This window comes from Podarcis muralis, chromosome 7 (assembly GCF_964188315.1).
Source record: "Podarcis muralis chromosome 7, rPodMur119.hap1.1, whole genome shotgun sequence".
Taxonomy (NCBI): domain Eukaryota; kingdom Metazoa; phylum Chordata; class Lepidosauria; order Squamata; family Lacertidae; genus Podarcis; species Podarcis muralis.
The window spans coordinates 82,806,902-82,821,493 of record NC_135661.1 but is presented as its reverse complement, the minus strand read 5'-3'; the positions used below and the strand labels follow the sequence as shown (position 1 = coordinate 82,821,493).

At 50.3% G+C, this 14,592-nt stretch overlaps 1 protein-coding gene across 3 annotated transcripts in view; it reads right to left on the bottom strand.

The window, feature by feature from the left end:
- Positions 1-14,592, bottom strand: part of AXL (AXL receptor tyrosine kinase) — a 77,943-nt gene that overhangs the window by 49,367 nt on the left and 13,984 nt on the right. For all 3 annotated transcript variants that reach the window (XM_077932264.1, XM_028742192.2, XM_077932265.1), the window contains exons 2-4: positions 11,325-11,523; positions 5,176-5,276; positions 3,192-3,374 (exon numbers count right to left, since the gene is read on the bottom strand). In XM_077932264.1, the coding sequence (XP_077788390.1) occupies positions 3,192-3,374; positions 5,176-5,276; positions 11,325-11,523 (483 nt within the window). The remainder of the gene's footprint in view (positions 1-3,191; positions 3,375-5,175; positions 5,277-11,324; positions 11,524-14,592) is intronic.

The following is a 14,592-nucleotide window of genomic DNA, read 5'->3' as shown; positions in this document are numbered from 1 at the left end:
CTATTTATCTACAGTGGTGCCTCGCTAGACGAAAAGAATCCTTTCCGCGATTCTCTTCGTCTAGCGGTTTTTTCGTCTTGCGAAGCAAGCCCATTGACAGCTTAGCGGATTAGCGCTACAGCGGTCTAGCGGCTTTTCGCGATCAGCTGTTAAGCGGGTTATCAGCGGAACAGCTGATAGGCAGCTTAGCGGCTTAGGAAAAGGGGGGGGGGAGCGGAAAAAACCCGCGGGGACGCGCAAGATTTTTTCGTCTTGCGAAGCAACCCCATAGGGAAATTCGTTTTGCGAAGCGCCTCCAAAACGGAAAACCCTTTCGTCTAGCGGGTTTTCCGTCTTGCGAGGCGTTCGTCTTGCGGGGCACCACTGTACTTGCACTTTGACGTGCTTTTGAAATGCTAGGTTGGCAGGAGCTGGGACTGAACAATGGACGCTCACCCCATCGCGGGGATTCGAACCGCTGACCTTCTGATCGGCAAGCTCTAGGCTCTGTGGTTTAACCCACAGTGCGACCCATGTCCCACGCAAATCAGAACAAATGCTTAATAAATAGATAGCCTGGAGGAGTCCAGTGTTCACAATATTATGCTAAATAGACCGACAAAGATGTCATTGGGCGATTGAACCTGTGACCTGCAAGGCAAATGCTCAAAGGGCTGAGCTGTGGTCCTTTCTTAGTTCACCCTCCACGGCTCTGAGTGGCTTGCAGTACTGGCCGTCATCTGTGGTGCCAAAGAACAAAGGGACCTTCCAAACATCCCCTCTCCCGAAATGCTTAACCGATCTCCACATGGCCCACCCATTTCCACTGCAAAAAGTGAAGCTACAGGGAAGCAGGCAGAGGGCCTTCTTGGTAGTGGCGCCCGCCCTGTGGAACGCCCTCCCGTCAGATGTCAAGGAGATAAATAACTATACGACTTATAGAAGACATCTGAAGGCAGCCTTGTATAGGAATGTTTGTAATGTTTGATGTTTATTATGTTTTTATACTCGTTGAAAGCCGCCCAGAGTGCCTGGGGCAAACCCAGTCAGATGGGCAGGGTGGAAATAATAAAATTATTAATACTATTACAGTGGTACCTGGGTTAAGTACTTAATTCGTTCCGGAGGTCCGTTCTTAACCTGAAACGGTTCTTAACCTGAAGCACCACTTTAGCTAATGGGGCCTCCCGCTGCTGCTGCTGCTGCTGCTGCGCTGCCGGAGCACGATTTCTGTTCTCATCCTGAAGCAAAGTTCTTAACCTGAGGTACTATTTCTGGATTAGCGGAGGCTGTAACCTGAAGCATATGTAACCCAAGGTAAAGGTAAAGGGACCCATGACCATTAGGTCCAGTTGTGACCGACTCTGGGGTTGTGGCGCTCATCTCGCTTTATTGGCCGAGGGAGCCAGCATACAGCTTCTGGGTCATGTGGCCAGCATGACTAAGCCGCTTCTGGCAAACCAGAGCAGCGAACAGAAACGCCGTTTACCTTCCTGCCAGAGTGGTACCTATTTATCTACAGTGGTGCCTCGCAAGACGAAATTAATCCGTTCCGCGAGTCTCTTCGTCTTGCGGTTTTTTCATCTTGCGAAGCACGGCTATTAGCGGCTTAGCGGCTATTAGCGGCTTAGCGGCTATTAGCGGCTTAGCGGCTATTAACGGCTTAGCGGCTTTAAGAAAAAGGAAACAAACTCGCAAGAACTCGCAAGACGTTTCGTCTTGCGAAGCAAGCCCATAGGGAAATTCGTCTTGCGGAACGACTCAAAAAACGGAAAACCCTTTCGTCTAGCGAGTTTTTCGTCTTGCGAGGCATTCGTCTTGCGGGGCACCACTGTACTTGCACTTTGTGCTTTCGAACTGCTAGGTTGGCAGGAGCAGGGACTGAGCAACGGGAGCTCACCCCATCGAGGGGATTCGAACTGCCGACCTTCTGATCAGCAAGTCCTAGGCTCTGTGGTTTAACTCACAGCGCCACCCGCGTCTCTAGGTACCACTGTACCCGAGGTACCACTGTATTAAAAGCAGGACAAGCGCTCTTGCCTCTTTGCAGAGGAGGGCATTTCACCAAGTGCTATAGCTTCTCGCACAAGCGACACCTGCTGAGATGCGTCTGGCCACCCTACCGCTTGGCCTACCTTACAGGGGTGTTGTAAGGGTTACCGAGAGAATGAAGGTGAAGCACTCTGGACCCTTGAAACAGGTCGGCGTTGTTTTCGTGAGCGGCAAGCGACGCAGACACACTTGCACATGCACGCACGCACACTGCCCAATTGGCATTTGGCAAGGCTTGCAGGGCCCGTTCCCACGCTTGGAGGAAAACCCCCTCCCCAGCCGAGCCATCGGGAACCAGCCACTCGCATAGAAAAGGGAACAAAAGAAGCTGGAGGCTGGGGACAAGAGGGGCTTTGAGAGAGGGGGACACCCGAGACAATGAACAAGGACGTGAGGGAAGGGGGGAAAGGGGCACGCTCACGAAGGCAAGGCTGAATGGAGGGCGAGAATAGGGGTCCCCCTCCTGCATTCACTGCCCTTCCCTCCTGCCCCCTGCTCTTCAATAACGCCAGAGAGGGACTGGCTTGCAGGGGGACCAGGGCTCTCTCTTTGCAGCCAGCGGAACGGAGAGAAAAATAAAGGACGGGGGATTTTTTGGCTCAGCCACCCAGATGCAGAAAAAGGAGAAGCAAACAAAAGCTCGATCGGAGCCTCATCAGCTAGGCCCTGAAACTGTTTTCAACACCTTGGTCCAGAGCCAGGGAAGGCGAGGAAGGAGCTATGGAGCCTGTGCAGAGTATGCTTCTTCACATAGAGAGCGACACAGATGTCGGGAATTAGGGCTTCCAGCACCAAGAAGATTCCAGCACCTTGGAAAGGCAAAGCCACAAAACAAAGCCATGGGTCGAGAAGGAAGAAAGCCACAGATGGGTTTTGAAAGCTCTGGTCCCATGGAGGAGATTGAGAGGGGACCAGTCCCAAACACCCAATGTGTATTTCTCTGGACAGTTGACCTCCCAGACAGCACAGGGCTTCCCCTGAAAAGTTCTGCGAACTGTAGTTTGCCCCATGGAACTACCACACCCAGCATCCTCAACAAACTACAGTTCCCAGGATTTATTTTGCTTTGGACGTATGGGACGGATGTGATCACGTGACTTCTTTTTGTAATGGTAGTTTTCTGAGCAGAGGAACCAGACGTGATCCACTGTGCGACTCACCTCTCAAGGCCAGTGTGGAAGGCGTCCGGGCCTGCGGGTCGTTCAAGGAGTTGAGGGGGGCGCTGTCTTGCAGCCAGATCACCCGCACTGGTTCTGGAGGGCCCTGAGCCCTGCAGCTGAGGTTGAAGGGGGTGTTGACTGTGACCTCCAGATCCTGGGGCTCTTCAGTGAAAAAGGGGAGACCTGGACACAAAAGGGGGGCAATAAGGAATAGACTCAGCAAGCGGACACAGAAGGCTCCCTTGTGATGCGTAAATGCGAGGTTCTTCAAAGTGGAATCGAAGCAAACGTCAGTTTGGGTTTCCCCCAGATTGCTGTTTGTGCCAATTCAGCTTTGAAGAGTGGGTTTTCGTCCCTGATGGAGCTGTAATTTTTATTTTTGTTATTTTACGTACAAGTTATTACCATTATCTCAAGTGGGTTTTTTATATATACTTATGTTTCAAAGTGTTTCAGAAAGGAAATCGAACAAAATTAAATACTGTCTATAAAGTAATACAGGTACATCAAAATCTATTAAACAGGATTCTGCTCACTCAATATCATTCGCTCAAGATTCCATGTCTGCTAACACACCTGTGTTATTTATTTTGATTTATTAGTTTTATATACTGCTCTTCATCCAAAGATATGAAGAGGATTCACAGGGTAAAAACACAAGGTTAAAAAAAACACAAGTAAATAGCTGAAACCAAAACAACAAAACAATACCCCCCCCTCCCACAAACACATATAAAAGGCTGTGGAATATTAATCAGCCAAAGGCCTGGTTGAAAAGGAATGCTTTTGCCGGGTGCCTACAGGCATATAATGAAAGTGCCAGGTGAGCCTCCCTGGGGAGAGCAATCTACAGACAGGGAGCCACCCCGGAAAAGGCCCCGTTCTTGTGTTGCTGCCCTCTGGACCTCTCGTGGAGGAGGCACACAAAGAAGGGCCTCAGTTGATGAGTGCATTGTCCGGGTTGGTGTATATTGAGGTATTGTGGTCCTGAGCCATTTAAGGCTTTACAGTGGTGCCTCGCAAGACGAAAAGAATCCGTTCCGCGAGTCTCTTCGTCTTGCGGTTTTTTCGTCTTGCGAAGCGAGCCCATTAGCGGCTTAGCGGATTAGCGCTATTAGCGGCTTAGCGGGCTTAGCGGATCAGCTGATAAGTGGCTTAGCGTATCAGCTGTTAAGCGGCTTAGCGGATCAGCTGATAAGCGGCTTAGCGATCAGCTGTTAAGCGGCTTAGAGGCTTAGCGATCAGCTGATAAGCGGCTTAGAGGCTTAGCGGATCAGCTGTTAAGCGGCTTAGCTGATCAGCTGATAAGCGGCTTAGTGGTTTGGGAAGGGGGGGGGGAGGAAAAAAACCCTGCAGGAACTCGCAAGACATTTTCGTCTTGCGAAGCAAGCCCATAGGAAATTCGTTTTGCGAAGCACCTCCAAAACGGAAAACCCTTTCGTCTAGCGGGTTTTCCATCTTGCGAGGCATTCGTCTTGCGGGGCACCACCAGCATTTTGAATTGGGCCCAGAAACTAATTGGCGGCTTGGGACATATTCAGTCTACAATCAGGCACAGCCACAGGCTCCCTCCCTCTCAGCAATCACAGATCCCAACAATCCACAAACTACAGCACTGGCAGGCTTCCGCTGTGACGCTCAAACCCAGTCTTATCTAGGGCTCCTCCAACCGCAGTAGAAACCCCACACAGGTCACCCAAACACTCGCACAAGGTCATCATCTATGGCTAAGGAACCAAGGTCTCACCCTAGACAAAACATCTTCCATTTATATTTACAGTACTTGTTGCATCTGCGTTCTTCAAAGCTTTCACGTTGGGAAAGTTCTGAAAGAAAGAGAAGCTGGCTGCAAAGCCAGTTTGGGCTCCAGCGCCTCTTTTCTCTGTCACCACCCTCCTTCTTCGACTCTGTGATGAACACTTGTGTAAGATCCTCTCGGTGTGATCTGGTGTGTGCACCTCACGCGCAGACAAACAGCGTTTACCTTCCAGCTTCAGGTAGGCTTCATCAGAGAGGACTTCAGATCCGTTCACCGAAGCCGCGCACTGGTAGTTCCCCATGTCCGAGAGCTGAACAGAAGGGATGCTGTCAGGGAAGAGGAGAACAGCAACACAGGGAGTTAACTTGGCTTCTCAGTGCCTTAAAATTCACTCCTGATCTGAGGAGAGAGAGCAGGGTTGTGGGATCCCTCCTTAAACAAGAGTATCTCTAGCAGTGACCAGAGGAGGAATGACCGCCGGGAGGAGCTCAGAGAGAAGAAACGTGTTGGTGCATCAATCGGACGCCTTCATCTGCACCGGCTGCAACAAAACATGTCTCACTCGTATCGGTCTCTACACCCACAGCAGGTCCCACAGTTTGACTTCACCCCCAAAGGCTCACGCCAGTCAGATGCCAACAACCTCTACTCCTGATCTGGACCACTTGCTCAGGTGAATACTACCAGGCTAGGCTCCAGGCTTGTTCATGAGAACATGAAAAGAGCCCTGCTGGGTAAGAACACAGGAAGTTGCCTTATACCAGGTCTGACCATTGGTCCATCTGCCTTGTCTGGATGGACTGGGAGTGGCTCTCCAGGGTTTCAACCCGACCTGGAGACATCAGGATTGAACCTGGGACCATCTGCATGCAAAAAATGTTCTGCCTTCCCCTCAGGATCAGTCTGAAAGTTCACCTAGACTAAGGTTACCAGACGTCCCCGTTTCCCGGGGACAGTCCCCGGATTCACAAATCTGTCCCTGGACAAAATCCATCCCCGGATTTTTATTTTAAGTGTTGTAGATTTATCAGTAGGGAATAAATGTTGCGCGATTGATTCAACAGCACAAGACACATCATATGGGGACTTCTGGCGAGGCAAAATGGCGGGCAGTGAGTAGTTCCTGAAGCCATCCAGAGCCAACAACGCTATCAGGCTGGCTCCCGGCTGCTGAGACTGCCACTGCCACTACCAAGGGGGAACTGGGGACGCCCAGCGTGTCAACTGGGGGAACCAATGACACCCCACCCCCGCAACCCAAATTGAGCCAGGAGCGAGAGCGCCTGGCCACCCGGCCGACTGCCCAATGGCACTCCGGGGCCAGGAAAACCCCAGAGCTGACACAGAGAGAAGGGGGAGAGGAGAAGGAGAAGGAAGAGAGAGAAAGAGGAAGAAGAAAAAAAGAGGGGAGCTTCAACCTTGCCACGCCGCTGAAAAGGAGAAGTAGGAGAGCACCAGGAGGGCAAGGACACAAGGCCAAGCCCAGGCCTGACCTGAGCCTACTCCATGGCGGCTAGCTCTCCAAGAGAGCAGGCCAGGGTCCAGAGGAAGGCCGAGGAGACCACAGAAGAGAATATATTACTTCTTCATTATTATTTTTTAAAATAGCTTTTTCTTTAATAACTTTTCTCTCTCTCTCTCTCTTTTTTTTAAAGTGTCCTTTTCTTTGAAAAAAATCTGGTAACCTTAATCTAGACCACTCACTCCTGAGACACCCCTTCTCTTCTAGGGTGCCTCACTCCAGGAGGCTAAGCACAGGGTGTGTGTCCAAACCCCCCCATTTCCATTAAACATCAGGATACAAAACACACTATGAGTAATACCATTAAAATCCACGGATATACAGTGGTGCCTCACAAGACGAAATTAATCCGTTCTGTGAGTCTCTTCGTCTTGCAGTTTTTTCGTCTTGCGAAGCATGGCTATTAGCGGCTTAGCGGCTATTAACGGCTTAGCGGCTTTAAGAAAAAGGAAACAAACTCGCAAGAACTCGCAAGACGTTTCGTCTTGCGAAGCAAGCCCATAGGGAAATTTGTCTTGCGGAACGACTCAAAAAACGGAAAACCCTTTCGTCTAGCGAGTTTTTCGTCTTGCGAGGCATTCGTCTTGCGGGGCACCACTGTAAACTTGAGTCCCATATGCACCAAAAACCTCTTACGACGTTTGAGATATTTGTTATAAGAGAATTTGGGCATACACAACCAACATTTTCAACTCAGGCAGACCTTTCAAATGTCCCCATTTTCCAGGGTTTACAAAAGCCGCCTCGGTTTCTGATTTGATTTCAGAATGCCCTGCTTTCCCTTAGGATGTCCCTATTTCCATTGGAGAAATGTTGGAGGGTATGCTGTGGCAAATTGTACAGGGGCCCAATATTTCTGATTTTAAATATTGGGGCCCCTACCCCTCCGGGTTAGTGTTTATCGCTGGTTAGGAGTTGTTTGTGTCACTGCAGAAAGGCCGACAACCTCTCTGTTTGTTTATGGGTCATGATTCTTCCCCCTTCCACCCTCAGACTCCTGAATCCAGAAGACCAGCTGCCAGTTTCCTCCTGGACATCACAAGCAGCAGCAGCAGACAAAACAAAGCATCTTACTCTTGTGCTAGTTGTGTGTGTGTGTGTGTGTGTTTATTCTACAGAGTTCTTTAAACCCTTCTGTTTGTTCCAGCTGAGCATTGTGTCTTTTGCTGTTTATCAAACTCGAGATGAATGTATAAGCTTTTTAGGAAAGGAAAGAAACAAGTTTAAAGAGCCCACGCAGCTAACGAAACAAAGGCAGAGTAAAAAATATATAAAAACCGTGGGAACCCTTGGAGATTCCAGACTGTTGCTATTTTGCGGGTGGAATTCCATCGCGTATGGGCAAATTCAATTCGCACAATAACAGCGAATTTGGCGCTGTTGCACAAGAGGCCTGCTTCCCCCAGGGAAAAAATAGGGACTTTATTCAGTATAATCCAGTAATGGATTATCATTACCATTTTGTGAGATGGAGCGTTGGGTTGGGGAGTGGACCACCAGAAAAGGAACCATTATTACTACGACTATTTATTACATTGATATACCCCCTTTATCTTCCAAGGATCCAGGTGGTGCAGGTGGTTCTCCTCCCCCCCCCCCATTTTCGCCCTCACGACAACCCTGTGAGGTAGGTTAGGCTAAGACAGGGGTCAGCAAACCTTTTCAGCAGGGGGCCAGTCCACTGTCCCTCAGACCTTGTGGGGGGCCAGACTATATTTTTTTTGGGGGGGGGGAAATGAACGAATTCCTATGCCCCACAAATAACCCAGAGATGCGTTTTAAATAAAAGCACACATTCTACTCATGTAAAAACACGCTGATTCCCGGACCATCTATGGGCCGGATTTAGAAGGCGACTGGGCCGGATCCGGACCCCAGGCCTCAGTTTGCCTACCCATGGGCTAAGAGATGGTGACTGACTCCAAGGTCAGTCTCATGCTCTACTGACTGAGCTATCCTTCATGTGCTTAGAAGACACGGGTGCAAGCTGTTTCCTCCGGTTGTGCTCCTTTCCCAGGGAAAACCCACTCTTTAGTGCTAAATTGGAGCAAATGCTAGGAAGATGGAAAGGAATTGCTGAAATAATTAATAGAAGTGGAATACAAAAAGGGAGGTGTGAGGAGGTAGTGGAAATTAGTGAAAGAAGGATAAAATATTGAAATTGGACTGTGTTTTAAATGGTTTTTGTTTTGTTTTGTTAGTTGTATGTCAGTGTTTTGCAGTGTTGTTTTTTTTGTAATGTATGCTATTATTGTATGTTTTTTCTTTTTTGGTTTTTTGTACTGTTGTGTTCAATTTGTTGGAAAACTAATAAATATTATTATAAAAAATAATAATAAATTGGAGCAAATGCTAATCCGGCGAAAACCGGAATTGTGGGCTAAAGAGCCCTTTTCCCCGGGCTATTGGGGGGGGACGGAGGCGGAGCAGAGAAGCAGCAGGAGGGTGAATAAGCCCTTAGCCTGCCTCTTGGATAATCCAGGACTTCAGACATACAGTTTGGGCCACGGTCCTGGAAACTGCCCCTGCTCCTTTCATCCCCATTCAGTTCCTACTTTGCCTGGCCTGCCAGCGGAAAGGGCAATGAAAGAAGCAGAGGAGAAAAGCGTCATGCGAGGGCAGGAGAGGAAAGCTGCCAGCCCCTCTCCTCCTCACCAAGTTATGCTGCTTTGGGGTTGAGCAACTGGAAATATTTCCCAATGTGTCTCTCTCTCACACACACACCCCTCAGAGAGAGCCAGCCAGCTCCCCATCTCTCCAGAAGGAAGATGGCTCGGCTGTTCACATGGAGGAAAGCAGGGATGGTGGTTTAAGTCAAACAGGCAGCACCCATACCGCTTCAACTTTCCTCCGCTCCCCCGTGGCACGGTTTCCTCCTGTTGCGCAACTGGCTGACTGGCTGTAGAGCGCAGTTTTGGTTGCCTCACGTCAGAAAGGATATCGGAATACGGTCAGAAAAGGGCTAGCCAAACGGTCAAGGCAACTTACATGTGGGGAAAGGTTTGGGACATTTTAGAGAAAAGGCGAGGGAGAGGCGACAGGGTGGAAGTTCAAGCAATTATGCCTGGCATCCGTGAAAGGTGGCCATCCAACCTCTGCTTAAAAACCTCCCGAGAGAGTCCGTCCCCCTGCCAAACCGCTCTTACTGTCAGAAAGTTTTTCCTGATGTTTAGTCGGCTTGTAACTTGAATCCATCGGTTCGAGTCCTACCCTCCAGAGCAGGAGCAAACAAGCTACAGTCATACCTCTGGTTGAAGTTGCTGCGCGCTGCGGCGACCCGGAAGTAACAGAGTGCATTACTTCCGGGTTCCACCGCTTGCGCATGCTCAGATGGTCAAAATGACATCACACGCATGCGCGGAAGCAGCAAATCATGACCTGCAGATGCGCGGACGTGGGTTGTGTTCGCTTCTGGATGCAAACGGGCTCGGGAACGGATCCTGTTCGCATCCAGAGGTACCACTGTAGTTTCCATCTTCCATGTGACAGCCCCTTAGTTTAGACATTTGAAGATGGCTCTCATATCTCCTTTCAGTCTCCTCTTCTCCAGGCTAAACACACCCAACTCCCTCAACCGTTCCTCATAAGGCTTGGTTTCCAGACCCTTGGCCATCTTGGTCACCCTCCTCTGCCCACCTTCTAGCTTGTCAGCATCCTTCTTAAATTGTGGTGCCCAGGACTGGACACAGGACTCCAAGCGTGGCCTGACCAAGGAAGAACAGAGCGGGACTATGACTTCTCTTGATCACTAGACTTCTGTTGATGCAGCCTAGAACAGCACTGGCTTCTCTTTTTTTGCTGCTGCATCACACTGTTGACTCAATGTGTCAACAGCTTCTCAATGTGTATTGTATAGTGAGTTAAACCACAGAGCCTAGGGTTTGCCGATCAGAAGGTCGGTGGTTCGAATCCCCGCGATGGGGTGACCTCCCATCGTTCGGTCCCGTCGTTCGGCAGCGGGAGGCCCCATTAGCTAAAGTGGTGCTTCAGGTTAAGAACAGTTTCAGGTTAAGAACAGACCTCCGGAACGAATTAAGTACTTAACCCGAGGTATCACTGTATTGTTTTATGTACTGTGGTTTGCCGCTGTTTTATTGATTATACTTTGGATATTATTTATTGTAACTGTTGAGTGGATTTCTGTTTAACTTTTATATGTTGATATTATTATTTTATACTGTTCTAATGATTGTTGCAAGGGACGCGGGTGGCGCTGTGGGTAAAACCTCAGTGCCTAGGACTTGCCGATCGCATGGTCGGCAGTTTGAATCCCCGCGGCAGGGTTCGCTCCCGTCGTTCGGTACCAGCACCTGCCAACCTAGCAGTTTGAAAGCACCTCCGGGTGCAAGTAGATAAATAGGGACCGCTTACCAGCGGGAAGGTAAACGGCGTTCCGTGTGCTGCGCTGGCTCGCCAGATGCAGCTTGTCACGCTGGCCACGTGACCTGGAAGTGTCTGCAGACAGCGCTGGCTCCCGGCCTATAGAGTGAGATGAGCGCACAACCCTAGAGTCTGGCAAGACTGGCCCGAACAGGCAGGGGTACCTTTACCTTAATGATTGTTGAATGTTACTTTTTTGATGTAGGTTGCCTATTTCAAAGTTATGTTTTACAACATATGTTTACAACATTTTTGTATTGCATTAGATTGTTATAAGATGTACATTTTTTGTTTCTTCAGCTTGTAAACCGCCTTGAGTATCGTAAGATAGAAAGACGGTATACAAGTTAAAAATGATGATGATGATGATGATGACTCGTGCTGAGCTTGCCGTCCACTAAGACCGCTAGATCTTTCCAACGCTGAGCCCGCCAGCCCACCAACTGTGGCTTTGGACATGTAAGGTGCTCACCTCAATTCACTGGTGGTCATCCATTCTTCATCATCCAAGGGAAACTGCATCTGGTTACTGTCGGCCAAGTCCAGGGCGGCTCCGTCCCGCAGCCAAGTGATCTCAGGCGGCTCGCCAAGGGAAAGGGCGGAGCAGGAAAGCTTGATGTCCTTGCCCAAGGAAGATGTCAGGTTCGAAGGGCTCTCTTGGAAGAACACGGCTGGAGGAGAGAAAGAGATTGTGTTGGAGCACCTGAATAGCATCGTGCAGAAAGAAAATGAGACATAGGGATGGGTCTAGGATAGAAACAGCGAAGGGAGTCTACCTGCGTTGTGCAGTTACTGCTGCACACTGAATACATGCCTCTTTATTAAGTATATACAGTCATACGTTCCGCGAGTCTTTTCGTCTTGCGAAGTAAGCCCATTAGCGGCTTAGCAGATTAGTGCTATTAGCGGCTTAGTGGGCTTAGCGGATCAGCTGATAAGCGGCTTAGCGGCTTAGCTGATAAGCGGCTTAGCGAATCAGCTGTTAAGCGGCTTGGCGGATCAGCTGTTAAGCGGCTTAGCGGATCAGCTGTTAAGCGGCTTAGCAGATCGGCTGTTTAGCGGCTTAGTGGCTTGGGAAAAGGGGGGGAAATGGAAAAAAAACCTGCAGGAACTCGCAAGACATTTTCGTCTTGCGAAGCAAGCCCATAGGAAATTCGTTTTGCGAAGCACCTCCAAAACAGAAAACCCTTTCGTCTAGCGGGTTTTCCGTCTTGCGAGGCATTCGTCTTGCGGGGCACCACTGTACCTTGGGTTACAGACGCTTCAGGTTGTGTTTTTTCAGGTTACGGATGCGCTGAAAACTGGAAGTACCAGAATGGGTTACTTCCGAGTTTCGGCGGTCACGCATGCGCAGGAACGCTAAATCGCGCTTTGCACATGCGCATAAATGCCGAATCAGAATCCGTGCGTGCGCAGACGTGCCACTGCAGGTTGCGAACATGCATCCCGCATGGATCACGTCCGCAATTCGAGCATCCACTGTACCTGACACCTGAGATGTACAGTGGTACCTCAGGTTACATACGCTTCAGGTTTCATACGCTTCAGGTTACAGACCCCACTAACCCAGAAATAGTGCTTCAGGTTAAGAACTTTGCTTCAGGTTGAGAACAGAAATCGGGCTCTGGCGGCGTGGCAGCAGCAGGAGGCCCCATTAGCTAAAGTGGTGCTTCAGGTTAAGAACAGTTTCAGGTTAAGTACAGACCTCCGGAATGAATTAAGTACTTAACCTGAGGTACCACTGTATATATATTTTAAGACCCACCCTTCAGCACTGTTTCAACCTGATTTTCATAGCTATTTATCTACCATCTGCCGGCCTTTCACATTGATAGCCCAGCTTTCCCCTAAGGCAGGCATGGCCAAACTTGGCCCTCCAGCTGTTTTGGGACTACAATCCCCATCATCCCTGACCATTGGTTCCTGTTAGCTAGGGATGATGGGAGTTGTAGTCCCCAAACAGCTGGAGGGCCAAGTTAGGCCATGCCTGCCCTAAGGAGATCGAAGAGGCATTTATGGCGCCCCAAAGCTTTCCTGCACCCCATTTCATCCTCACAACAAGCCTGTGAAGTAGGCTAAGCTGAGAGGCGATGGCTGGCCCAAGGCCACCCAGTAAGTTCCATGGCCAAGTGGGGATTTGAACCCTGGTCTCCAGGTCTGAGTCCAACACTCTAACCACTATGTGACACTGGCTCCTCTGAATGTTTTAAAATTGCCCCCAGACCATGTGGTGAAGGGCAAGTAAGAAATTAAAATAAGAATAATATTGGATACAGAGTGGTGCTGATATAACACCACGGTTGCAGGTGCGAACCCCGTATGGAACAGCTGCCTTACAGGGGGTGGGCTAAATCAGTGTTTCCCAACCTTTTTTGGGCAAAAGCACACTTGTTTCATGAAAAAAATCTCGAGGCACACCACCATTACAGCCCTGTGATGTCAGTGCGCAGCGTCACGCCGGGAGGGACGCACGAAAGTGTAAGTTTCAATTTTTTTCCCTCCCCCTTGCCTTCCTTCTGTGCCAACCGCCAAAAAGCCAAGAAAAAAGCCAAGACTTTAGGGCAGCAGGTCGACACGGAAGAAGCTCCTACCTAAGGACAGGTGCGACGGCCGTGTCCTCTTCTGCCACACTTGGCAGCCCTGCCTCACGGTCATGACTCCCACCCTGATTTCTCCCCGCAGGTCGAGCGGCACAGGCAGCCCACTGTGTCCAGCCCAGACACAAGCCCCGCTTCCCCACTCTAGATCCTGAATGCGACCAAGTGCTCTGGACTCCCGAGCAGGGTGGGAAAGAGGACTCGCATCTGGTAGCCTCCGGGCTCCTCGCCTGCTCGAGGGATGGCATTGCAGGCAAGCTGCCGGCCGTCGCCATCGCCGCCCCCTCATGCGAGTGGACCTGCCCGGAGTGGTGGGCCGGGGGAGGCTCGCTCTCTGTGGGGATGTGGCCCGCACGCGCGGCCCCGCTTCCTCCTGCCCAGGGCTGAGCTCCTTACCCGCGATCTCGGTCTCGCGCACGCGGATCCCACTTATTCTGAAGCTCGCGCCACTAGCCGGGGCTCTCACACCGTGCCAGGGTGAGGCGGCGCGGCCCACTGACGTCATCGCGGCTCGCCGCTGCCCTCGACTTCCCTGTTCCCTCCCCTCCCTCGGGTCGCCGTGGTTACCGAGGACTGCAAGCTGCTCGGGCGAGCGTGGGGCATTAAGTGGGAGAAGGAAAATTAAAATTAAAACTCGCCTGAAGGCCGCCTCTCCGGATATCTTTCGATTTTTTTAATTTTTCCCGCGGCACACCAGGCAACGTCTCGCGGCACACTAGTGTGCCGCGGAACACCGGTTGGGAAACACTGGGCTAGATGATCCCTAGGGTCCCTTCCAACTCTTCAATTCTTTGACTGTGATGATGATGATGATGATGATGATTGTCCCCTTTTCCAATTCCCAGGTATTAGCCCATATCCAGAACCTCTATTCACTGAAACCAGGTTTTAAACTCGTTTAACCTTGCCGTTGTCTGCCCACCTCTCCTGGGGGCGTCTGCAATTTTACATAAATAAAAATGAGTCCTGCTACAAGGGAAGGGCGCTCGGGCTGCGGTAGGCCTGAGAATGAACAACTTCCGACTTGGAAAGCATGGCTCTCATCGTCACATTCCAGGAGTCCGGTTGCGTGAAGGGAAAAATGCACTGCGCATGCTCAGAGACCCACAAGATGCCTCACTCTCTTATTACAATACAGTGGTA